The sequence below is a fragment of the Apus apus genome, chromosome 22 (genome assembly GCF_020740795.1).
Source record: "Apus apus isolate bApuApu2 chromosome 22, bApuApu2.pri.cur, whole genome shotgun sequence".
Classification (NCBI taxonomy): domain Eukaryota; kingdom Metazoa; phylum Chordata; class Aves; order Apodiformes; family Apodidae; genus Apus; species Apus apus.
The window spans coordinates 6,857,914-6,882,580 of NC_067303.1; the positions used below are offsets into that span (position 1 = coordinate 6,857,914).

General features: G+C 47.2%; 1 protein-coding gene across 10 annotated transcripts in view; it reads left to right on the forward strand.

Moving 5' to 3' along the window:
- Positions 1-24,667, forward strand: part of CADM1 (cell adhesion molecule 1) — a 137,392-nt gene that overhangs the window by 93,823 nt on the left and 18,902 nt on the right. For 7 of the 10 annotated variants that reach the window (XM_051638390.1, XM_051638396.1, XM_051638386.1 and 4 more), the window contains exons 4-8: positions 1,860-1,997; positions 3,709-3,864; positions 13,438-13,537; positions 15,691-15,863; positions 19,450-19,521. In XM_051638390.1, coding sequence (XP_051494350.1) covers positions 1,860-1,997; positions 3,709-3,864; positions 13,438-13,537; positions 15,691-15,863; positions 19,450-19,521 — 639 coding nt within the window. The remainder of the gene's footprint in view (positions 1-1,859; positions 1,998-3,708; positions 3,865-13,437; positions 13,538-15,690; positions 15,864-19,449; positions 19,522-24,667) is intronic. The other 3 variants (XM_051638389.1, XM_051638393.1, XM_051638395.1) reach the window with 1 other exon arrangement.

A 24,667-nucleotide genomic window follows, 5' to 3' on the forward strand; every position in this document is an offset into this window, starting at 1 on the left:
CCTTAAGACAGCACTACCTGTCTTTCAGGGGAGACAAAATGCAGTTCTTTTGTTGTTTGGGTTTTTTTTAAACATGACTAGTGTTTCATAATTCAGGGGAAAGTCTGTTTTCTTGCCTCATACCTCAATTATTTTGGAGAAGGATTTGCAGGATGGCCTATGTGTATCTGCCTCTGCCCAGGTGTTTCCTCTTCACCTGCAGCACATCCTTGGGCCAAACCTTAGTTCCAGGAGCAGGCAGTGAGGATGGATTTTTATTATTATAAGACTAAGGATGGGGCTGTTTATCTTAGAGTTTGTACCGAGGGATGGGAAGGCAACATGATGGCAAGGATAACACATCTTCCCTGTTATTGACTCCTTTATTACGTGAACAGATGAGCTGGGGTGGGGGTGCAGTTCTCTGTGCTGGTATACGCCTGGTCCTCTCAGAAGTGCACTCCCCACCAAAGATCTCCTGGTCATCACTCAGACTTTCATGCATCTTCAGCTCTATCAAAGAGCAATTTTTGCTGATTGGCTTCTAATGACCCTGGCATCAGGGAGCCCAGCTAAGGTTTGAGGCCTCCTTCTTTTTAGTCACTATTCAGAGAGAGCTTCGCACTCACTTGTTCCTGCAGCTGCTTCCCCCTCTCTCCTGTGTAATGTCTTCTGTGACACAATATGTAGATTTATTCATGCTTAATTGGAACATGTGAAAATCTCAAATATGTAGCCCATTCTGTTCTTTTTAGAGAAGAGCCACAAGTGACTAATTAGTCCATTTGATCATCTGGATGGTATTTATACATATTTGTTCTTCATTAGCTCAGAAACATGTTAGTCACATTTGAACTATGCAGTTGCTTAATCATATGGATCAGAGTAAAGTTGAGTTTCCTTTGGAAGCTTGGGGTTTCTTCTGAAACTGCAGATCTGAACTGCAGGAACTCTTGGTGTTCACTTGTTCCTGGTTTTTGCCTCACTAGCTATGGGTGCTTCCACAGGGAAGAGATTTTCGTTGCTGTGTTGTAATTTCTGAGCCTGTTGGCCACACCTCTGGCTTGTGCTATTTTGCTGGTTAATCCCCCTGAAGTTCTAGCCAGTTTCTGAACGTTACTGGGTTGTTTTTCATTGAGAAGACTCTTCTAGCTTCATGTTTTATAAGAAGATGCACGTCTGGGGAGACAGCAATCCCAAAGGAGTTGCCGCAGTGCCTGTCGCTGGATGCAGGGCTGGCTCTCCCCTCTCGGGAGGGTTTTGTGTTGGTTTATGGTGGTTCGGCAGGGGACACAGCGTTGTTCCCAAGGTGACAGCATTCCACTCTGGGCTCGTGCTCGGTGGCTTTTTAAGTGTCTTAAATGAGCATGATGTTTGCTGGCCTGCTTCCACGCCTTGCAGTGGGGGCTTGGAGCTGAACAGCAGGAGAGAAAAATTGCCATGCGAGGTTAGAGGCACGGTAAGTAATGCACTTCCAAATGTCAGCTTCTGTGTTTCCTCTCCTTGTCAAGAAGAAGTCAAGGAATGTGCATGGAGTCAAGCTGTATTTTTAACTCACAACACACACAGCTGAATAGCGTGGAAGAGTAGAGCTCTTTCCTGGAATGGTGCCTGCCTGGGAGAGAGAACAGAAAGCTGCACATTGGATAAGTAATAATTTGCAAAACGACGATGATTATTAGGTGGAGAGTGAAAGTGCTTACTCTGATTACTGTGAAACCGCCTATCAAAGGATTTGATCGATTGAAAGATCAAATAAATGCTGGTGGCTGGTTTCCATTAGTAGATTTTATGGGTTTTCCTGAAGGTGTTGTCTTACATTAGGGATCAAAAAATGTTTTTTTCACTGAGTGTGTGTGGTGTTGTGTTTTTTGTTGTAGTCCCGCCACGCAATTTGGTGATCGATATCCAGAAGGAAACTGCCATTGAGGGAGAAGAAATAGAGCTGAACTGCACTGCCATGGCCAGCAGACCAGCCACCACCATCAGATGGTTCAAAGGAAACAAGGAGCTAACTGGTACACGTATCCTCTCAGTCACTTGCTTTTTTCAGAGAGCTGAGAAGATTTATGTAATGCTGGGTATTTGTTCCCTGTTGCCAGTTTAAGGGGGGAGAGAAAAAAAAGAGGGAAAAAAAAAGGTAGAGTGAGCTGCTTTGAATGCCATCTCAGGAACAAAGGAGTATGTGGGCAGACAGATTATTCTCTAACACAGAAGAGCTGCACTCCATTTTGTCCTCTGCCTACGTGCCAGACTCAAGTGCAGGGTTCTGGCAGCTTACTTTGACTGCCCATGACCTTGAGGAGCCCCAAAGCTGTGCACTGAATTGATTTCTGCTGTGGTTTCTGTAGCTCTCTGCCCTGTTTTAGTTACAAGCAGGATCATCTGCACTTTGGGCTGTGAAGATTTTCAGTTCCCCTCCACATTTAGCTCTCTTGTTGATAGAGCACTTTCCCTGTGTTCAGTGGAGTATTCATAGGAGATGGGTTTCTCTGAGTCCCTCAAGTCTGGCTGCTCCTGGTATTTGCACGTTGCAGTCACTGGCTCTGATTGCATGTGACGTGCTGTTGGTTTAAGTCTGCACGTAGATGTGAGCTTGGTTGACAGCACCTTTGTGCCTTACCCGGTCTGAGATACTGAAGGGCTCTCTCCAGAAGTCCGGACTCATTACTTCAGTCCACCCCCCTACAAGGGCAAGTTAAAATCCCCTCTGTGAGTGCAGCACCTATGAGCATCAAAGTGTGCTGGTGAAGGTGGGATGCAGACCTGCTGCCACGCCAAGGGGTACCCCTCTGGTTCCCAGCACTGCTTGTCATGGACATGATGGGCAGATCCTCCAGTGATCCCCCTCTGGGGATCCTTCCCCCTTCCAGCAGTAATATTTGACCCTTCATGCTTGGCCTGTCTGGCTTCGTGACTGAGATTTCTTGTGCTGAGAATTGGAGCCCAGTTTTCCTTTCCCTTTGAGCATGCTCAGCTGAGTAGTGGCTTCTTGCAGCACCAGCTCACCCTGCTGATTCGTTGGATTTTTATTTTTTTTTTAAACAGAGAAACTGAAATCCTTGGTTGCGAATAGGGGGAGAGTGTACCTTTGCCATCAGAAAGCCTCTCCTCTGAATATCAGGGGGTGTCACTTTCTGCAGCTCTCCTCTGTTTCACTTTAGCATATTTATACAGAATTATGTTCTGTTTTGAGAGACCTCTACTACCAAAGTTACTATTAACGTTTTAACTCTGAATTCTTCAATGCAAAGCCACAGAGAAGAGTATTTGAAAGTGAAGCAGAGGGGTGTTGTCAGCAAGTGCTGGCTGAATTGGTGGAAAAATCCCTTTTCTCCTGCCTTGTCTTTGCCCCCTCCCTTGTTTCCGTGCCGTGCGTTCTGGCACCCACCAGGCAGCTCAATCTTCAACCACTGTGGCTCTTCTGGCCTTCAAATTCAGCCTATCAATACTACTTTTAATTAAGTTAATCTGTTTAATCACTTTTCTTGCTAACTGTTGATTCAAGAGTGGGAGGGGATTTGTAACTCATTGATTTTGGAGTTTGGGGATTGTGTAAGGGGATTGTTAATCATTGTGGTACTGTAGTGGGGGCTATAATTGGCAGCAGCTTGAGGGAGAGTTGGTGGCAGGATAGTTACCCTGAGGGGACAGAGAAGAGGGAGGTGACCTGGGTGCAGCAAAACCTCTCTCATCATCATGCTCTGCTCTCTCCATCCTCTCCTGCAGGCAAGTCAGAGGTGGAGCAGTGGTCCGACATGTACACGGTGACCAGCCAGCTGGTGCTGAAGGTGGGACGGGAGGACGACGGGGTCCCCGTCATCTGCCTGGTGGATCACCCTGCTGTCAAAGACTTGCAGACACAGCGTTACCTGGAAGTCATGTGTGAGTAGCAGAACTATTAATTCTTCTAATGTATTAAATTGCTCACTTAAGAGTTCAGGATCTATTCACTACAGGAACGTTATGCGATAAGATGGGGATCAGATCTTGTTATTTAAAAATGGAAATCAGAAAGTTGGGTACCACTTCACAGGTTAATCCATGACTTTTCCTAGCCCTTCTGCAGTACAGTAAATACATACTTCTGTTCTCTTAAGGAAGACTTTTCTGTACATAGGATTTGCACTGTCAAAGGTTCCTGGCTGGGCTTTATAATTGTCAGAACAGATAAAATGTGAGTATTTTTCTTTCAGCAACCTACTTATCTCTTTGAAAAGCACTTCTGTACCACCACATCAAAGCGACTGGCCACCATTAGAGTTTACTGGCGAAAAGTTAGTACTGTGCAAAAGAAACTCGGTATTGTGCATTGTGAACATGCAGCGCCAAAGGGTTTTCTAAATCAGAGTAACACAAGCTGTGTGAGATCTGTAGTAACACTGCAGATTAAGGCCAGCCTGTTTTCTATGATGCTCCTGACAGGTTCAGTGTTAATAACACGTTTCACTTTGTTTAGGAACTGGTTTACTGTCTGACATGACCAGGGTTTATGAGAAGGTGCTTGAAAGTAGTACCTGGGGTGCAAATGCAGCCATGCCCAAACATCAGCTGGTGGAGGTGAGGGAGCTGCTGCCCACACACAGCTCTGCCAGGGACTGGCTCCCACAGCCCAGGCAGGCAGTCCTTACAGCTGGGGTGCTGGGAGGATGCGCGGGGCTTGTTTTTGTAGGTTTACTTCAACTGTAGCATTGCATTAGAAGGGGAAGAGGAAGTTTTGTATTAATTTATTTCATCTGCTTCATTATGTAGTTTCATTATGAACATCTTGGTTACAATTCTCATATCTCTGGAACTAGCGGGAAGTAATGTTCCTGTAATGAGGAAAACAGAAATGATCAGATACTGCCTAAATTGGCAGATACTAGATTTCTTGCAACTGTGCTAATGTGTAATTCATTTATGCAAACTTAATGTCCATTAACATTTCTTGTAGAGCTCCATTAGCTTTAATAATACATTAGCACCTTTGTGAGGCTTGATCAAATACTTAACAGGGAAAAAAAAGCCCATCTCCCCTCCTGTGCAGAGGTATTGAAATCTTGCAGAGTTTCTTGCCCTGTTTTGAAAGGACATCAGATTACCCTGAGGCTTCCTTTCAGAAATCCTCATCGTTTGATGGGATAGGAGAGGGCTGCTGTTTCTGAAAAAAATTTAACATTTTTTCCATTCTCCCTTAAGTAAATCCCTTTATGATTTTTTGTGGCAGCCTTTGCAGTAATTTGGATGTCCTAGGGGACTCACACAATCCTCAGCTGATGCTCTGGGTGCTCCTGCTGCATCCGTGATGTTGCTTTCTGCCCTTAGCACTGGTTTTAGCATTACCTTGGGTTGTTCTGGAGCTGTTTGTTGGGAATGGAGCTCCTCAGAAGGGAGCAGGGAAGAGAGGACAAGGGCTTTCAGGTGGTTTCATGTTCTAGTCTGAATTAAACAATGAGCTTGTTAAAAGTAATTATGTTTATATATGGGGACTTGACCCACGTTAGCCTGGTGAGTTCCTCCAGTGGGCAGCAGCAGATGGCTTGAGCCAAGGGCGCCAGCAGAAGAACATGGCGTGCGTCACAACCTTGTGGCTCCCAGCAATTAGCAGCTTCAGGACTTCATGCGCTGGAGTCTGTCCAGACATTTGCATTTAATACCTGCTGTTGGACTTGAGCTTAGGGTAGAAAAGGCATTTGCAGAGTAAACTTTCACCCTTGAGCTTTTCCTGCTTCGAGCTGACAACTTGTTGACCGATGAGAGAACACGAGCAGGAGGGAGATCCTCTTGTCTTCATGGACTGCCATGTTCTGTGGACACAGGCTTAGCCTCTTGGGGAACTTGGGCTCCTACAGTCAGGCCTAATCGATACCTTCTCAGCTGCTTGTTAGAGACAGGATTGGCAGGCAGAGCAAAGAACTCTTCCCACCCACTGGTTGTGCAGGCAGGCCAGGTGACACTGCTGTCCTTGCCGCTGGGAAGGCACTGTGCCACATCACTGAGCTGGGTCCCCTGCTTGAGTGGCTGCTCTTACCTTCTTGCCCCGTAAGTCCTGCCCGTCGCCACCAAGGGCACCACAGACCTGCCTCTGTGGACCATCAGCAGGGCACAGAGAGGTATTTTTCTTAGTAGATGTATTTCTCTGCACTTAATGTGTCCAACTCGAGCATGAAATGCATTGGGAAGGGACGGGAGGATGATGGATGGAACCTGCTCAGATAAGGAGCTATTTTTTGTCTGACTAAATTTCAGAGTACAGAGATATTTTTTTTGTAAGATGCAAGTCAAAAGTTGTTGGTTGTTGTTTTTTATAAAAAGAAAACCAGGAACAGGTATTTTCTGAGGTCACCCTCCCACATGGTCCAGACGTTTGCCAGGCAGAATAAGCTGCTGCTCTTCCTCATGGGCTGCTTTGGGTCTGCAGTAGCGGCTTCTGGGACACAGCAGGACAGAGGTTCAGAGGGCTGATGGTGGAGAGGAGGATGGAGGCATTCCTTCCCCCAGAGTCCCTTCCTTCTCCCTTCAAAGTGTTTGCCTTTTCTCTCTTTAAGGTGATTTTCTTTAAGCTAGGTATGTCAAATGTCTTTTGGTAAATGAGGACCTTAAGTGTCGGTGACAATCTGGAGCATTTGTACTTGAGCTTGTTTGGAGGTGTTGGCTAAAACGTGCATTTATTTTATTGATTTTTTTTTTCCTCTGCCAAAAAAAGAAAGGTGCAGAAAGTCTGCAAAGTGACCTACTTCACGCTGTTTTAAAAACAGTTCATTTGAACATTTTCTTCTGTGTTGTAGTTGAAAGCAAGTTGCAGACTTTGGGGTTTTGGGTTGTGTAAGTTCCTCCGTGGCTTCAGGAGCTGTTTCTAACCGGCAGTGGGTCTCCTCAGCCCAGGCTGGGGCTATTCCAGATGTCCTAGGGCAGGAGAAGGCAGCCAGCTGTGCTTCTGGAGGGGTGTCATGTGCCGTGGGGGGCCTTGCTGCTGCCCTGGGCTCTCCCTGGGTCCTTCCCAGCATCTCCTCAGATGCTGGAACTGTCACATCTCCCACGGAGAGGGGGAACTGGAGCTCCTGCTCCTCTGCTTGTGCATGGGGGGCTTCTGCTAGGGCAAGCCAGTGGCCAGCCTGTACTACCTGGTGGGCTGTCACAACACACACCTGTCCCTTGGTACTGCGCCCTAAAAAAGTTTTGGGTTTTTTTTTTTTTTTTAATATTTATTTATTTAAAAATGAGCAGCAAGTTCCCAGTGCAGGTTTGGAGGGGAGATACTTCTGCTGTTGTCAGCAAAGCTGTGAGTAGGGCTGATTGGAGCTGAATTACTAACCTGTCCTACTCATGGAGTGAGCTGCTTGTTGCATATGTAACGTGGCCCAGCCTGGCCCTTGTTGAAGTTTTGAGGTGAACGCTTTTACATGAATGTGGGGTGTGTTATTGAAAAAGAAATCTCTGCAAACAAGCGCTGGGTAATATGTATGAAAGCCTCCTGGTAGTGCTGCTGGAAAGCAAAGAGGGTTTGACAAATGGGGCCACGTACTCGCAGCCACGATAACACTTTCACGCTTGATTAATGGCCAGGCCGGCGAGCGGCTGACCCGGCGGCCGCAGCCTGCTGGAAACATCCCGGCCTGCAGCTCCCTGCTTTTTGTGAGCCAGATCCATCAGGGAGGGATGGGAAACCTGCACGTCGAGTGTAATTTTAGAAAGGAAATGAAGCAACAAAATGCATTAAAATATCATTAAGGAATTGAATGGAACTGGATATTCACGGAGACATTTCAGTCCAGCCTTTGTGGTACTTTTCCTTATCTCATTACCTGATACTGGAAGCAAAAGTGTCGAAGTCTGGATCTGGTATTTTCTCAGGGTTGTTTTCTCTTTGCTTTTCCGAAGCTATAATTAATTGCACATTCATTCTTATAATATCTATACGTGTACTTTGAAAATATATGCCAATGGAAGCTATTTCAGCCTCTGCTGTTACGAAGGGAGAATTCTTGCACCCTTTTATTCTTCTGTTGCATCTCCAGCAGTCCTTATATTTCTATCAAGTACAAATATTAATTGCATAGTACGCAGTAAAGTGATTAACATCAATGTAATTTATCACCAGGAGATTTCTAAAAATGAATAAATGAGTTATTTTGTTCAGTGAGGTGTTGACCCCTTCAGAAACTTTGATTTAAAGTGCTTGCTTTTTTTTTTTCGCTTTTTTTTTTTTTTTGTCTTTTAGTAAATATGAAAAGCACCACAATCAGCCGAGTGTTCAGTTATTTGATTTTCTGGGGCATTAGCCGCTCTTGTTTGTGACATTTCCCAGTTGGATGCTCGTTTGCAAGCTCATTAATAAGGTTTTCTCGGAGGAATGTTGTTGGGAGTGAGGAGCCCTGCACTGAAGAGCCTGGACTCTGCCTTTCACAAGCATTAAGCAGCAACAAGCACTTTGCTGTTGATAAGGGCAGAGTTGGTGCCCACCACACCTGCCTGGCTATGGCTCCCCTCGCCCTGCTCCAGGTTTAAATCCTTTCATTCACGGGCAAATTTTGCAAAGTCATGTTTGAGGTCAAAAGGCTCTTCCAGGCAAGTCATGAACCACCAGTCATGTGTTTAATCATTATTTTAAACACAGGATATATTTCTGTAACAGCTTTCTGTGCTTTGGCCGAAAATCAGCAAGGCAGCCCCTTGTCCTTGCAGAAGGGGAGGAGAAGATCTGGGATTGCTGGGCCTGATGCTGCCTTCATTTCCTGATAGGAAAACCCACTGGATTTTTGGGTGAAGGTGACGGTTGTGTTCATACCTGTGTATAAATTTTAACTTTGGGGACTTCTTTTACTACAGAGAAGCATTCTCCTCCTCCATGTCCCCTCGCGTGCTGGCATGGTGGGATACAGAAGCTGCCAGAAGTCAGATTTTTGGGTGGTTAGTTTGGGCTGCAGGACACAGCAGAGAGGAGGATCTGGATGAAATAGGGCCCATCTTAGGAATGATGTGCCAAGTATAATCTGGGTGATTTTGAAACTGGAATTACCTAAAGTGGGCAGGAGCTCTGCCTGACCTGCAGGTCGTTCTCCTGCGGCTGCCATCTGTCAGCGTTCCTGCCAAGAGGGGTGCATCAGGAATTAATGCAGTAATCATAAAATGGATGTGAAAACTTGGATTCAGTGCCTCATTTCACAGTGTAGGCAAGAGCATTTTCAGCTGAATCATCGAAGGAATCCATTTTGCCACTTCTGCCTTGGCAAACAGTCCAGTGTTGCAAACAGGGTGCTCAGTGCCCCTGTCCCAGATGTGCTGCAGGAGAAACCAGCCGCCTCCAGTAATGTCCAATTTGCTTAATGTACATGTTTAGCTGTAATTTGGAGCAGAGAGAGAGAAACTCTGTGCTGAAAATGCACCAAGGTCCTCGGTAGCCCTTCTTGCTGTGTGTCTGCTCCTTTGAGCAGGTGTCAGCAGTTAAACCCTTGGGGAGAATCTCAGTGTTGCAGGATGGTGCCTGTTCCTGCTCTGTGAGCCCCAGCCTGCTTTCAGCACATTGCTGGTTGTGTTTTCGTGTGTTTTCCTCCTGAAGCAGCATGTGGGAAGGCTTTCAGCTGTCTTACAGCCTCAGCTGGCAGCACAGCAGCTGGGAAGGGTTGACTGGTTTGTTGCTGGTGATGGTTGGTGATGGTTAGGAGTCACCTGGGCTTTGGGAAAGCAGTAGTATTTCCCAAAATGTTTTTGCTTTGTTACTAATGACTGTTTTGGTGCAGGCTTTGTGTTTAGAGTGGACAGATTGCTGCATTGTAGGGGCCGTTTTGCTTGCACAGAGATTGCTGGAGGACCAGGAGCTTCTGGGGTGTGATGATGCAACTCGGGTACAGTTGGCATGGCCCCAAGGAAACCTACGTCAAGAGCCGGGCAGCTTCTCTGTAGCAGCTTCTGGTGGCTCTGGTGCTCGGTGGAATTACGCTATCCAACCACAGAGTTAAATCTCTTGCACAAAAGATGCACTCGGGAGGAGGCTGGAGGGTTGCCCTTAGCATGGGTTTGGTGGTGAGGAGTGGTGGGGCAGGGTGTGCAGTGGGGGGTCCCCAGCCTGACCTGGCTGGTACCCGGGCAGGTCAGACTTGGCAAATCCATCTGTTGATGGGCTTGGGGGTGGTGAGCTTGCCTGCCTTTCAGACCATAGGTTGGCCTGATGAAAGGAAATGGGTAGAAATAATAGGCTTAGGCTCTGTGAGGCACCGACCTGGGTATGACGTGGTATCTCTGCTGATTAATGAGATCTCGGCGTTATCGGTGGAGCGCACATTTAAATGGATTAAGAAATCGCTAACTGGCAGATCTCAAAGGACAGTCATTAGGGAGCAGTCAGCAAGCGATGGTATTTTTAGTGTGACTGCACTGGCCTGGGCATGTGGCCTGGTGCTGCTCAGTGCTCCCACGGAGCAGCTGAAGGTTCTGTAAAAGTGGTTGTTAAATAATCTTTGCTGATGGCACAAAAACCGGGCGAGCCACTGGTAAGAGAAAGAACTGGAACAAGTGCAGGACAAACTTCAGCCCCACGGAGCTGGGAGACTGGGAAAGGTGGGCAAGGTGCTCTCCTGTCTGGGTTCCATTGGAGCCAGCTGGAGGAGTCTCCAGCATCCCTGTTGCTTGAGAAATTCAAACTCAGGTTGTTTGGCAGGGCCAGGGGACGGAGGGTTTTTGGGAGCGGGGTCCCTGTCCCTGGTGGGAGGGCTGTGGTTCCACATGCTGGGCAGCACCCTGTGTGCCTGTTGTAAAAGAAATCTCATCAAAGGCAGAATGGGTTTGTAATAAGTTTTTCAAATTGGTTGCTGCTACAGCATAACCTTTAGACTACTGGTATTTAACCTTGTATATCACTCTTAGCTTTTGAATGAATTTAGCTTAATAAAGGTGCCTTATTAAATTACCAGGCTGGTTTTTTAAGCCGCTAGAAATAGGCATACTAGGAAATAGCTTTGGGTTGTTAGGTCTAATTGGCTGCCAGTGGAATATGCAGCAGCTTAGATGCATAGATGCAGGGGTTTATTTTTACGTAGTAATCCAGCCATGTGATATTACGAAGTTCAAGCTGAGTATGTCGAGCTGCTGGAATGCACTTGGTAAAAAAAAAACTCTGGTGCTGGTTGCCTTATATTCTGGATGGTCCAAAATAGTCACTGTGGGCTGCTGAACACCACGATCCTGTGCAGGAACTGAGCTCAGGATCCCATGGCACTTGGCGTTTTGCAAAGCTTTGCTAATGGAGTCCATAATCTGAGGGCATTAGACCCTGCCTTTGAGCTGGGATGCTTAGTGGTACAACTAAAGATTATTTAAATGCATGTCCTTAAGGAAAAAGGAAAGGAAAAAAAGACCTGGTTCTTGTTCAAAGCAAGTGACGTTGTTGTGTACCATGAGAGCCCAGCCATCCTCCTGAATCCCTTCAGGCTTGGGAAGCATTTTTCCAAAGTGCCCTCAGTGGTCTAGGGTGTGCTGGTGTGTCCTGCTCAGGAGAGACACTCTGATAGGTCTGTTGGGAACAGTATTGTCTTCACCAGTGCATGCACGTGTGCCAACAAAACCCAGGTTTCTGCTGCAGGTGACATCTCTGCAATGTCCAGACTGAAGTGGTCTGGGTTCACTTTGCTGCTGTCATTTGTTTCCTGGGGGCTGTGGGGCTGGAGAGCTGCATGGAGGGGGCTCTCCTCCGGTATTCACAGGATTTGCCGCTCATTGGCAGTACAGCAAGCCCTTGGTTTTCCCTCTTGATTTCCATAAGTAATTGTCAGCTGGTAAACAGCTCATTAGAAATACTAAAATTTATCTAATGAAAATGGGATGGGAGGAAGAGGAGAGGCAAGCTGCAGAAGATGCTGCATGGCGCTTTCTCAGCACCAGGAGCTGTTGCCTTTGTGTTCCCATGTAAATGGGGCTGAAGAGGTTTTCTGCTCTCCCTGCAGCAGAGGGTATAATAGCAGCCATGTTTCTGGCATGGGCTCCCGGGCGCCGCCGCAACACAAGTAATAAACAGCGAGCAGATGGCCGGGGGGGTGGGAGTTGTGAATGAGAGTGGTGAGCCTGAGCACAGCACTGGAGATGCTGCTGCTGATTTACTCGCTGCATAATACTCGGTTTACGCGTTGTGTGAGCGCTTCCGGCACAGACCTGAGCTCAGAATCATATTCCAGTCCTGCTTTTTGCCTTCCCATGCTTTTATTGTGTGTGTTTGTGCCATCTTTGCCCCCAGGGCTGGCTTGTACCACCAAGACCTGGACACCTTGGCTGTACCTGCTCCTCACTGCCATGGGAGAGCTCAGGTACAGTGGGGACAGGTCCCTGCTCCAGGGCTGGGCTCAGGGACTCCTTCACCATCCTACAAAGAAACTTTTTTACTCCAGCCTGGCATGTACCAGTCATTTTCATATCTTTATTTTGCATGTCCAAAGTGTTATACATCTTTTCAAGCACACCGAAGTTGCCCGTGTTTCTAGGGGGACACCCCCAAAGCATCATGGCCCCCCAAGGCATCCCCCTGCCCCTGCCACGTTCCCATCCTGCGGAGATGCCCACGTTTCAGGGCTGCGAGGAGCATCTGTAACAGGGATTAGTTTATAAAATGTTTGTGGTGTAGTCATCTCAGGAGAGGATTTACTCGTGTAGCTTATTCCATTACTGAAAATTATGAGAGTTTAAATTGGTTAAATCCTGACACAGATTTTTTTCTTTCTAATCTCTATTATTCCATAGGAAGCATGTTAATGCGTTAAACACAGTTAATAAAATGCAGCAAGCCAATATTTTTGGTAGCAGTTACTCTCAAAGGCAATAGAAGCATTTAAATGGTTTCAACCTTTATGCATACTGATTCTTTGCCTTCCTTTGTTCCTTACAGTTGAGTAGATTCCTGAAAAATATATATGGCTTAATGGCATTTGCAGCATTGAATTGATTTCTTGCACTGATAACATTTTAGCTACAGCTTAGATTGCGTTTTTAATCTGTGTTTCAGTTGTAGGAGGTAATGAATTTTTTAATTGTAGACTCTAGGTTTGTGGTTTGGCGCTTTTTTTTTTCCTGCAGGCTCTAACTAAAGTGATTTTGAGCTGGCTCCCTAACTAGAAATGCTTTAATTCTTTGTGTTTATTTTACGGTTTAGAAGAGCTTCGTTCGGACGAAATAAAACCTCCTGTTGTTTAAACAAAAGCAGCAGTGGCTGTGACTCCTTTGTCGTGTTTCTATCGAGCATCTCTTGTAAAGCCCCACATATTAATATGCGCAGACGCCGGGTGTTGTCACGCAGTAATATGTGATGCGCTGTAAAACCTATCAGCTCTGAGCCCCACCAGTATCTCTGGTTTCACCTCAACGTGAAGGCAAATGAGTTCCTTTTAGCTTGAGCGGGGCGGTGGCAGGAGCGCGGCTGCTCCGCGTGTTCCCGGTGTGGTGGCACCGCCGCTGCCCCCGCCCGTGGCTCAGCCCTCTGCTTGTGTCCCACAGATAAGCCTCAAGTGCGGGTGTCTCAGAATTACCCGGTGCAAGGCCTGACGAGGGAAGGGGAGCCACTGGAGCTGACCTGCGCAGCCTTTGGAAAACCACAGTAAGTTGGACCTTCCCCGGGATGGAGCGGGGTGTGCAGCAGGGACGGGGTCGTGCTGAGGAGCCTGTGGCCCCTGTCTGGCTGTTGCTGCTGGTGCAGATGTTAGATGGGCCATTCCCTGCTGTCAAGGCCACATCACAGCAAGGAGAGCGACGCTTCCTGCACCTGAGCCTCTGCTGCCCCATTCGGATTTGCTGTCACTCCCCTGTAGTTAACACCGAGGGATTCCATGTAGACCTCCTAGGAGAGCTCTTCATGGCTGCCCTGCAGCAAGCCTTTGGGTGCAGAAGGGAAGGAACCCCTGACTGTGGCTTGGAGGTGGGACATTGGATGCAGTTAATCTGCAAAAGCAAAGTGGGGTCCTGTGTACTGAGTCCTCTTGAGGGGCCAGTACACACTAGTGAGCCTGGCACCGCAGCCGGCAGAGGTGGAATGGATCCCCAAGGTAAGGCACTCTGGTTTTCTGTTTGCGTTGACTGTGTGACAGTTTGCCTCCCTTTTTGGTCCCCTGCACGGTTTTCACGCAATGGAGGTTTTATGCTTTCTCCTCTTCTTGCCATGCCCTTGAGGCTCTCCTATATAGTTGAAGAAATTTTATGCATCAGAAGAATCCTGGCAAGGGAGGGTAGATTTTCTTCCAGACTTTCATTGTTGTTCTAATTTAAGTTTTGTTGACTTTTTTTTTTTTAAATACTTCCTCTTCAACTTGGATTTACGACTGTCAAGTATTGACTACCCTTTTTTAAATTTTTGTCATGTTCATGAGATTCCTGCCAACATCCCTGACACCTGCCAGCATCTCCTCGATCGCGTGCCCAGAGCTGAGGAGCTCCCGCAGGTGCAGCCGAGCTGGGATCCGCCTGGTTTGTCAGCCCGGCTGTGGCAGGCAGGGTGGGAGCAGCCTCCCCACCAGGCTCCCTCCTCTCCCACAGTATTTTGTCACATCCTGCTTCTGTTGGGCACCAGGCTGATTCCTTCCTGGGCTATTAGAGGCTGGCACGTCCCCTGCTGGGTCCCATTTCAATGCCAATACCTGGCTTAGAGGCTGTCAGAGCCCTTTCATGTTTCTCCTCTCCTGGGTACCTGCTGTCCCGCCCTTTGCTGTCATCTGGGAATTTATTTCATGAATAGGCTTCTTCACTTTTTTTTTTCCCTCCAGGCTCTGAGTAAGACACACATGTGTTAAATAAGACAGACACGTCTCCCCGGCAGCGTGCCACTTAGCGTTACCGTGATGTTCATGTGCTAGGAGCTCACTCGTGTAGGTCACTTCACCTCTGCCTCTCCAAGCGTAGGGAAATACACAGTAAAATCACAGGCTGTGGTTAGCTCTATGTTTTTAAGACAAACAGATCCCATAAAACCCTTTACAGAGGCTTAAGATGATCAGGGATGTTTTTTCCAGTTAAACAAAATCATGTATCTGCAAAATTTGGCAGCATAAACATTGGGGGAGGGCAGCTCAGAGGAAAGCAAAAGACTAGAGTAGAAATTTCTGTTTTGATGTTGATACAGCCATTTGGTTAGATTAGACAGGAAAACCCCAGGACCATAATGAAAGTGGGAAGGTACTGAAAGGGTCACTTAGAGGACATCCAGGGTGAGACATCTCAGCAAAAGGCTGCAGGAGGGAGGCTGCCAGTTGGCTGGAGGGTCTGGGGAGAGGATAGGGCCATTCCTGCTCCCTGCCAGCAGCTGAAGTGCTCTTGGTGAGCAGCACGGCCTCCATGGAGGTACATGGCTCCATTGCACCGCTTGTGGAAGGGTTCAAACGTGACAACAGCGTCCTCGTTCTGCCACATGCTGTCCAGATCTGCACTCAGAGCTCCCTGTGGATGCACGTGTAGTCTATAGCCTCAAAGATTTCAGGTTTGCTGAATAAGTGAATGATTAACCACTAATGAACTTTCTTCCTGCTTGCATTAGTGTTTTCAGAAAATTAAGGTCTGGATACAGTTTCCTGGTGGGTTAATATAAATTTAAATTGAGGAAGCCTGACAGCATCTGGGCTTGAGTAGTGCAAAAAAGTATGTGTTATTTCTTTACAGTTTTTCTTGGTTTGGGCTTTCTGTCTGTGGATGAACTATTGAAGATGCCATCTTGACCATAGGAAAATAGTAATGTGATTGTTTCTTTTTCTCCCTCCTCTGTAGGCCTACGGAGATGAGGTGGTTAAGAGTAGATGATGAGATGCCTCAACACGTTGTAGTGTCTGGTTCAAACCTTCTCATTAATAACCTAAACAAAACAGATAATGGTACATACCGCTGTGAGGCTTCAAACGCGGTGGGGAAATCACATGCGGATTACATGCTGTTTGTATACGGTACGTGAGAAAAACCACCGTTCTTCTAGACTCGTTTACACCTAATTGCAACATGTCGCGCTCTGAAAGCTGTGACAGAAGTTAACGTTTTGCTTAATGCAAGATTTCCAGATAGCTCCTGACACCTCTGCGTCCTGCCGGGCTGGGGTAGGGGATGGAAAACCTTTTCTTTTGCTTCTGTAAGTCTCGGTGTGGAGCATCGGGTGCGGGTGCTGCCCCAGGGCCTGGGGAGCTGCTCCCTCAGGGCTGCACTCAGGGGCTTCCCACGGCACCTGTGAAGCAGAAGGAAAAGCCAGAGCAGGGGCACAGGGAGAACTGCAAAGTTCTCTGGCCTGACAGTTCTCTGAGGGCTTCTCTGATAATTCCTTTTCCTTTCTGTAATACCTTCTCCAGTGTCTTCAGGAATGGTCTGGGGGGGTTCCAGTCTTTCGTTAGCAAGTTAAATTACCAAAGAATCAGCTAGCATCCCCAGATAATTACAAACCAGTAAATAAACTGGAGGAATGAGATGTCTGAAGCCTGTCTGCAGCTGCTGAGCAGACACTATAGCATGTCTCAGCATCTTCTTAAAGTGCTATTAAGTATCTACTTTAATTCCTCAGTTCCTCTGCATCATTTTGCCATTGCTGTAAACCTTGTGCTCCTGTCACGAGGCCTGCAATGAAGATTTAGTAGGCACTTGAGGAGTGATCCCCTAGTTTAATAAGGGGCAATTCCCTTGGGCTGCATATTTAAACTTGGTCTGTCAGAGATGGTCATTGTGTGGCTGGGTGAAACTCGTGATGGGTATTGCCTGTGACTCAGATGAGACAGTAGCTTTGGTTGGAAGTTCATTCCACACAACAGCCCCTTGCAGCTCTGCAGTCCCAAAGCTCCTGTTCTTGCTCAAATCCAGACCAAGGGCTGCCATTGCCTGTCCAAATGCAGCTTGTTCATGAGCCATTTTAAGCCCAGTCTTAGAAACTTGCCCAAGAGTGAAGATAATACCAAAATTCTAGTTTTGAGCTGAAATTGAACTAATCTCCCACATTATACAGGTAGTTTTCTAGTGCTGGTGGTTCCAAGAGACCAGTTTACAAAATTAAGTCAGATAAATATTTATGATGGAGTGAAAAACAACCTTGTTTCCATCATTTGTTAAAGAAACAGCTTCTGTTATGGAGAAGTGATAAAGAAGTTGAAAAAGGACACAGGCCATTCCCCATGAGGCTGAGACTATGGAAAGCAGCTGCTGTGAAGCAGTTGTAGATAAGGTGGTGTCATTCCCTGCATAGTTTTGGCCCAAGTTAGTGCTAGATCGACCCTCACCAGTGTTAGTGACCTGGGATTTACCTCACAGTCACTCTGACACTTGGTAGTTATTTTGTATTTTGGACATGGGCGAGAACTAGACCACACAGGACCTTATCAGTTCTGCTCCTCCTTGGGATTAAATCCGTGGGAGGAGACTGGGACAGCATTATTTAAAGGAGAGATGCAGGTGCCTAAGGGGTGTAAACCTGTGGACTCTAGGCACCCAGCAGATGTTTTGGCCATGTAGGGAAAGATTTTGCAGGGTGTGTCTGGAGCTCAAGGTCAGATCATGGTTTTACATCCCATCACATCCATTTTGTGCACATTTGGGAGCATCCCTCTAGGATCTGGCAATCCATCCAGCAAATGCTCTCTGGATGCTGGAGTTGGGGTCCATGCAGCCACGTCCCTAAAGGCAGAGGCTGAAAGCTGCTGGGAGGCTGTGCCTGCTCACCCTCTGCTCCCCCACAGACGGGGCTGGCACTCATTGCTGCAGAGCTCCCCAGATCATCTTATCCTGGGAACTGGGGGAATTGTGGACACAGCCCCTCCACGCTCTGGTGTTACGTGCAGATGGTTTCCAGCAGCCAGGGCTTGAAAAATAACTGCTGCTGAGCTGGGCTTAGCACAGCTCCTCTGCTGCCAACATGGAGTAGGGATGTCTAATCACATTGACACATACCAAAAACATGTTTATTTTTAAAATGCACTTCACGATTTTCCTCCCTGTGAGAGTGGGCAGACCCAGTTGCTAGGAACTTAGAGGCAATTAGCACGCAATCAGTGTTGGTTTGCTTTTACAGAGGAAGAGTCTGTTGTGTAGCACCATCCCTGTGCAGTCTGGTGAGGAGCTGGGTCCAGAGTCCTTGGCTGGGCCCTGGCAACAGACAGGAGACTTTCTTCCTCTAGTCCTGCTGCACAGCAGTTCTTTGGGTCTCCGCTGCTCCTGGGGAGATGGATGAGTTCATGAGCGAGTCAGGGGTTCCCTGGGGGAGGTGTAGGGACTGGGATACTTTGGCTGTAGGGGAAGGACAAGAATAACAGAGCTGTAAATACACGCTCCCCAGCAAAGCGAACACCAAGGTAATGTTTCTTAATTTTCAGGAAGTTGTATGGACTATAATAAAGGTGCAGCATATAATTAAAGTTCAAGTGTATTAATTAGGGAATCTGAGAGAGCCTGGAGATAAAAGAGTAGCAGATGTGTTAGTGATGAGAAGTTGACATGCTATAGAGGAAATCCAAAATCAAAAGCCCATGAAATGTTTCATGCTCTATTATTGCTGGATGAATCCGTAGTTCAAAGTCTTCCCTACTACTTAGCACATTCAGTTTGATCATCTGGGCATCGATACGTATTTTTTTCTTCTACATCTCCTCATATCTGTCTTCTCCTGCCCCATAATTTGGATGAGGATGTGCCCCTGTCTAACAGAAATAGCATGAGGAGCAGCAGTGGTTGGGTCTCAACAGGTCAAGCACCTCTGAGCAATGGTGATCAGCGGCAGAGAGAAGCACCCCCCTGTCATTAACCATGCCCCAGCAGCAGAAACGAGAGCGTTCAACTGAAACTGTCAGGGAAATACTTTTTTAATTGAAAGCTCTCACTGAAATTCTTCATACCTTGAAATTGATATTTAGCGATGATGTTCTCATTTATTTGCATTTATGACTCTCTTTGAAGCAGCTTTTAACATCCTGCTGACGTGTGTCTGTAGTGAGGAATAGCAAGGTTAAGGGCCCGGGGAAGGCAGTGCAACACCTCCATCAGCTGTTTTTCTTTAGCCTGGTCAGGGCTGCAGGGCCCCTCATACAACCCTCCTGCCTGGATTTTCAAATCTATACGTAGCAAAGCACCACTGTGTCTCTCTTTGTATGTGTAAACTGTTCTTTTTGTTGTGGAAAGCGTGCAGTTTATTTTTCTTATGCCTCTCCCATTCCATTTCTCTCTCTCTCTCTCTCATTGACTAATTTATGCTGGGTTTTATTTATTTTTTAAAATTTTTTTAGCACAGTAGAAGGCAGAAAGGGGCAGAGTTTTGGGGCCAGATTCTCCAGCTGGATTCAGTCTGTGTGTGGCTCTCAAGGCTGTGTCCAGCTGCAGAGGATCTGGCCTGTGTCCCTAAAGCCAGCTGGGCTGTCACCACCTGGCTTTAGAGGAGGAAGGAGATCCCACAGCCATGCTGCTTCTTAGCATCCTTGTTTTTCTCTGATCACAATTGACCGCTGTTGTGTTCTGCTTGTTTTTTCTTAATTTGCTTTTTTATTATTTTCCTTTTTATATTTTATCCAGATCCCCCCACAACTCTCCCTCCTCCCACAACAACCACCACCACTACCACCACCATCCCTACCACCATCACAGGTACGGTACCTTCATAACCATTGGAAATGTCCTGAATGTTGATTGTCTTTTATGTATATGGCAGAGCATGAAGCCTGGGGAAAAAACAAACAAACCACAAAGAAATCGCTTGCATTTTATTTTTTTTGTGTCAGCTACACCCACCAGACCACGTGAGTTCTGGTCCAGCAGTGCAACAAGGTGGATAGTCCTTATGGCAGGTCCTTTCTGAAACGCACGAATTGCTGTGGCAGAACAAGCTATTAATTCAGTTACTGGTGGCTATTATTGGGTGCTTTCAAATGAAGGGTACAAACAGCCTTAGAGCTCATTTAATATGGGCAGTTGTTAACAGCCTCAATCCCATCAGTATCAATTTCTGAGCAATTTAGACCTGGGAGCAGAAAAGTTTGGTCTGTAGTGTTTGACTTCGCCTGACGTGACCACAGATGCTTTTTCCCATGCCCAGGTGCTTGGTCTGTCTCTGTGATAGTCCTCTGCCTCGCTCTCCCCGGAAAGGGAATTCCGCCAGTTGTTTTTTATCGAGTCAAATACTATCTCCAGGACCCTTTTTGAAGGAGCTGGCTTTCAGCATTTTGAGTTCTCCCCTGTCTTGCAAGAAAAGGTGAACACAAACGCCCAGCCGATCAGGAGACACCGCTGTCTTTCACACGCATCTGTCATTTCCTCACTCTCTCCCCTCATAGGGAAGGCCTTTCTGATTTATTTGTTATCATTTGCATCGTCATGTTTCTGATCTTTCCTATTTCAACTGCTTCTTTTGCTTGCTTTTATTTGGTTTTTTTTTGAGGCAGAGGTGACAAACCATGGGTGAGAATGGACCATTGAATAGCTAATGGCATAACGTTTATTGTTGCTGTAAACCATCCCTTGTGTAAGTGCCTTCACGTTTTATTTGCTTTTATGACGTTACTCAGCTGACTCTAACTGTCCTGCTCTCAGGGTGTTTTGTGGCTTTTTTCCCTTCTGAGGTTTTTGCAATCAAGTCAGACTCCGCTGGCCTGGAGAAGCAGTTGAAGTCTTCCTTCCCACGTGCCTTTGCCTGCGCTGCGTGCGCTGTCTGCCATCCTCCATCGTCTTGTCCAGACCCTGCCATCCTGTCTTCCTCCTTCCAGGTGCTTCTCAGTCTTGCCAAACTCTGGGCAGCCAAGGTTGGATGCCTGAGACGCTCCACCATGAACACTTCCCCATTTTGCAGTGGGGTTCACTTTGTTTCAGTTCTTTGTTTAATTTCTTCCCTTAACCAGCTTTCCTTTCAGAGAAGCTTTCAGACTTTATTGAGGTCTCCTTAAGAGCCTTTTGCAGAATCCCTCAGTCCCGTGTGTCTCGGTGTAAATGGACATACACCATTTTCTTTTGTTTTATGGTAATTTGTTAATGCTTTCAGTGAATTTTGAAAGGAAGACTTTGGCTTGATGTTTGATTGACCTCATGTTTCAGTCGGTGCCTGCAGACATTAGCTGCTGTCGTTTTCCTGGGAAGCGGATTGTCATCAGCCTGGCATTCTGGGGATCGCCCTGGGATGAGCTTCCCAAGCATGTGCTGTCCTCACCTGCCATCTCAGGCTCCCAAGCTGGGGTTCTTCATAATGGCGGGTTTGTTTTTTGCTTCTCTGCTGTGTAGTTTTCTAGCTTTTTCATATTAAAAAGGGAGACGGAGGTGAGGACCTTCTGATGTGACCTTTTCCCAGCTGTTTCTCCTCTGTAACTTTGCACCTGAGCCAGCCATAGCCCTGAGGATCAGCACTGCCCTTGGTGAGGGTGTTGCTCTGTGGGCAGCTCTGGCTGCAGTGAAAAATGAGGGGATGTGCACAAAGATGCCTTGACTGGCAGCTCTTTATTCTCTTTACAAGTAGAATTGTGTGTTGCTAATGAAAATGTACTATTGTTCACTGCTTCCAGTGGTTACTGCTCACGATACGTCGGCAGAAGGTTAGTTAATGCTGATAAGATAAATCTTTACACTCTTCTCTGACACTGATCTAACGCTGAATCTTTTTGATGTGTCTTCACATCTTGTCCCCCAAGGTCAGTGTGCTTTTCCATACAGAGCAGCTCTGCTTCATGCAGAGACATGCACGTGTGTGTTTTGCAGCCCACAGCCAGGCAGCCCGAAGCTGCAGGAACTTCTGCTCTTCAATAGTTAAGAGACTTTGTCGCTGGAAAAAATTAGGTCAAATTAACATAATCTGTAGAATTACATAATATAGTGTTGTTGGAACACTTTAAAGTCTCAAGAGACAATCAATACCTTAATTCCTATCATCACCAAGAGGCTGAAACACTCTCCTGATGTGACAGAAGTGCCTTGGCAGCACTCGGGGTGTTTCTTGTCTTGGCTGCAGGCTAGGTGTGAGCCCTCTGCCCTCCAGCTGGCTTGAAAACCCTTCCTTGGGATGGGGGGAACTTGACTTTTGTCTTATTTTGTCTTTTTCCCCCTACTTCTTGTATAATACTGGCCTCATTCATGTCCCCTGAAACCACAGTGTAGTTCTGAAAAATCATCTTGTTTTAATTTAAAAGAAAAAAGAGAAGAGACCTCTGGACTGAAACAATTTCTCTGCCCAACTTTGTAGAAATGCTGTTATCTCTAGCAGCTGCCTGTGGGGAATTATATTCTTGGAAGTGGTCCTTTTGGCTTATTGGAAATAAGTCTTCTGACCTTTTTTTCCCCACACTAAAATGCTCCAACAGAACAGTCCCAAGGGGCTGCATTTGCTACTCCAGGCAGGGTGAGTTCCTCCTTTTGGGCAGGTTCGATGACAGACATCTTTCTTCCTTGCTTATGTGCAGTATTTCTGCTCCAAAGGTCTCCTGATGTGACATGGAAATGCAGCCCTGTCCCAAAGAATTTCTCTTCAGGTAATGGCAGACGCTGCTGGGCAGGCATGAGCCCAAGCATTGGGAGAGGACAGCAGAGGGACGTGCAGGCCTGGGATGGGGCACAGTTGTTTCCCCCCCACATCCTCCCAGTCCCTTCTCAAGCTCATGCAGGTCCCTGTCAAGAGCACAGGGTTCCTGTATCATCCCATCTTGCTTGCCACATCCAAGTCCTGTCTTGCTGCTGCTATAGGCTTGACCTTCCTCACTGAGCCGAGGAAGAGCTTTGAGGGCAGGAGGATTCTGGGGAGATCTCTGAACATCTGACCTGCTGCTCTGCTCCAGGAGAAGGGAAAGCTGAGCAGTGGTCAAGTTACCAAAACATCACAACCTTTAAAGCTTCTCCTCTGTCACTGTTGCTTTGCTTCGGTGTAGGTGTTTGAAAAGATTTCCTGCATGACAGTTTGATCTTTTTTGTGTATCCTCCAACTGCATTGATATTCCAACCGTCCCTTGGCACTTCAGCTGTTATCGCCAGCAAGCCCTTTTTTATCGGTTCAAATTGTCCTTGTGGCTTTGTTCATTAAGATGTACAATACGATACAGCCAAGCAAACTGCATAATTTGAATTACCCCTAGAGTTGTTCCTTGAAATACTGGTTCTGGACAGCCGTTGTTTCCTGGGAGATAAAGGTTCTTCATAATAGCAAAGCTCTCATCTTCAGGCTCCGCGCGGAGCTGAGTCTTGCAGCCTCCCTCTTCAAGCATCGTTTTTCTGCCTTCTGGTCTTGCTTAGCACATACACCTCCGCACCCCGGGATCCACGGTAGTATTTGTACATGCAAATTTGCATTTATCACACTTTCTCTGCAGATGGATCTCGCAGGTGTCTTGGCAACGGCTTCACTGGAGGCCTGGGGGGCGGCACGCACGTTACCAGCATTTCAGGCCTTGCATTGGATGCTCCTGGTTCTGCAGAGCCCCTGCTGCCCATCTTGCAGCAGTGTTAGTGCATCCAAGGTGGCAGTTTCCCCTATGGTGTGTCATTAATCCCATTTTAGCCCATGTTTGAAACCCCACGGATCCCTTAGAGTGCAGGGCAGCAGGTGGGTGTGTGTCCAGGGGGCTGCAGGCAGCCGCTGTAGGTTACAGATTCCCAGGGATGCTTGAGCCTCCCTGGTGAATTCAGTTGGAAACTCCAAAATGCTGTGGAAACACTCTCTGCTCCTTCCTGAGGCTGGGGTTTGTAGCAGGAGGAGCACAGCAGCTCTGCCTGACATGAAGGTGTTCAGAAGCAGGAGCTGTTAATTGGTGCTGAGGCTGAATATCACATCCCAAGCAGGGTCATGTAGCAGCTGAGCTCCCCTTGTTACCCGTGTGGCCCTGTGCTGTCCTGCTGGGAACTGAATTGCAAATAGGGAATTTGCTTGTTCCCCAGTAGGATCCCACAGAGGGGGGTGGGCCTCTCTGACCAGGCTTCCACAGCTCCTTTTTTTTCCATTCCCTGCCCACTTTTCCAAGCAGCCTTTTGGAGATGCTAAAGGCACCAGTGGGTCCTTCTGCTTTGCCGCCAGCTCGATGCCACCAGGCAGGGCCTCAGCTCAGGCATTTGTTCCCCCAAAGTATTTATTATTTAACTTTTGCTTTCTGTTGAAGCTTCTGCGTGTCCCTGGGAAAATGTCAAGTTAATTTAAAGGTGATACTGCACTCCTCTGACATTTTCATCCAGGATGTGACCACATTAAAGGGAATAAAGGAAGAGAGAGTAGCTGACAGGCCTGTTACAGAAAATAAAGTAAAATAAAAGTCAGTCTTTTAGTACCACGTCCAGTCAGTAGCAGACGCAGCACTGTCACGTCTGCCCTTACTGGAGGTGATGCAGCCTGAGTGGTGCAGAAAAAATCATTTTGCTGGGCAGATTGGGACTGAAATAACACCAAAATCATTGCAGAACTTTATGGAGAAACATGCAAAGGCATAGCCAGAGTTTTGGCCTATTCTTGTTCTTGTCACACACAACTTCCTTACAGAGTGTGTGCTCAGTGCAGACCAAGGTCCCACCAGGTTCACTGTCCCCACGGAGCAGGGAGCCAGGGAGGGATCATCACGCTCTCCACCCTGGGGCTTCTCCAAGCCCCTGTGCCCTTAGGACCGTGCTCCTGAGGCGTCCCTGGAATGTCACCTCTGCTGATGACCAGCAGGTCAGCGGGGCCTGCCAGGAGGTTTGTGGGGGGCTCTTTACCAGCCCAAAGGACCTGAGCTGAAGCAGAGATGCTGTTTGCAACACTGTGTGCTGGGAAACACCAGCATGAGGGAATTCATGTTTG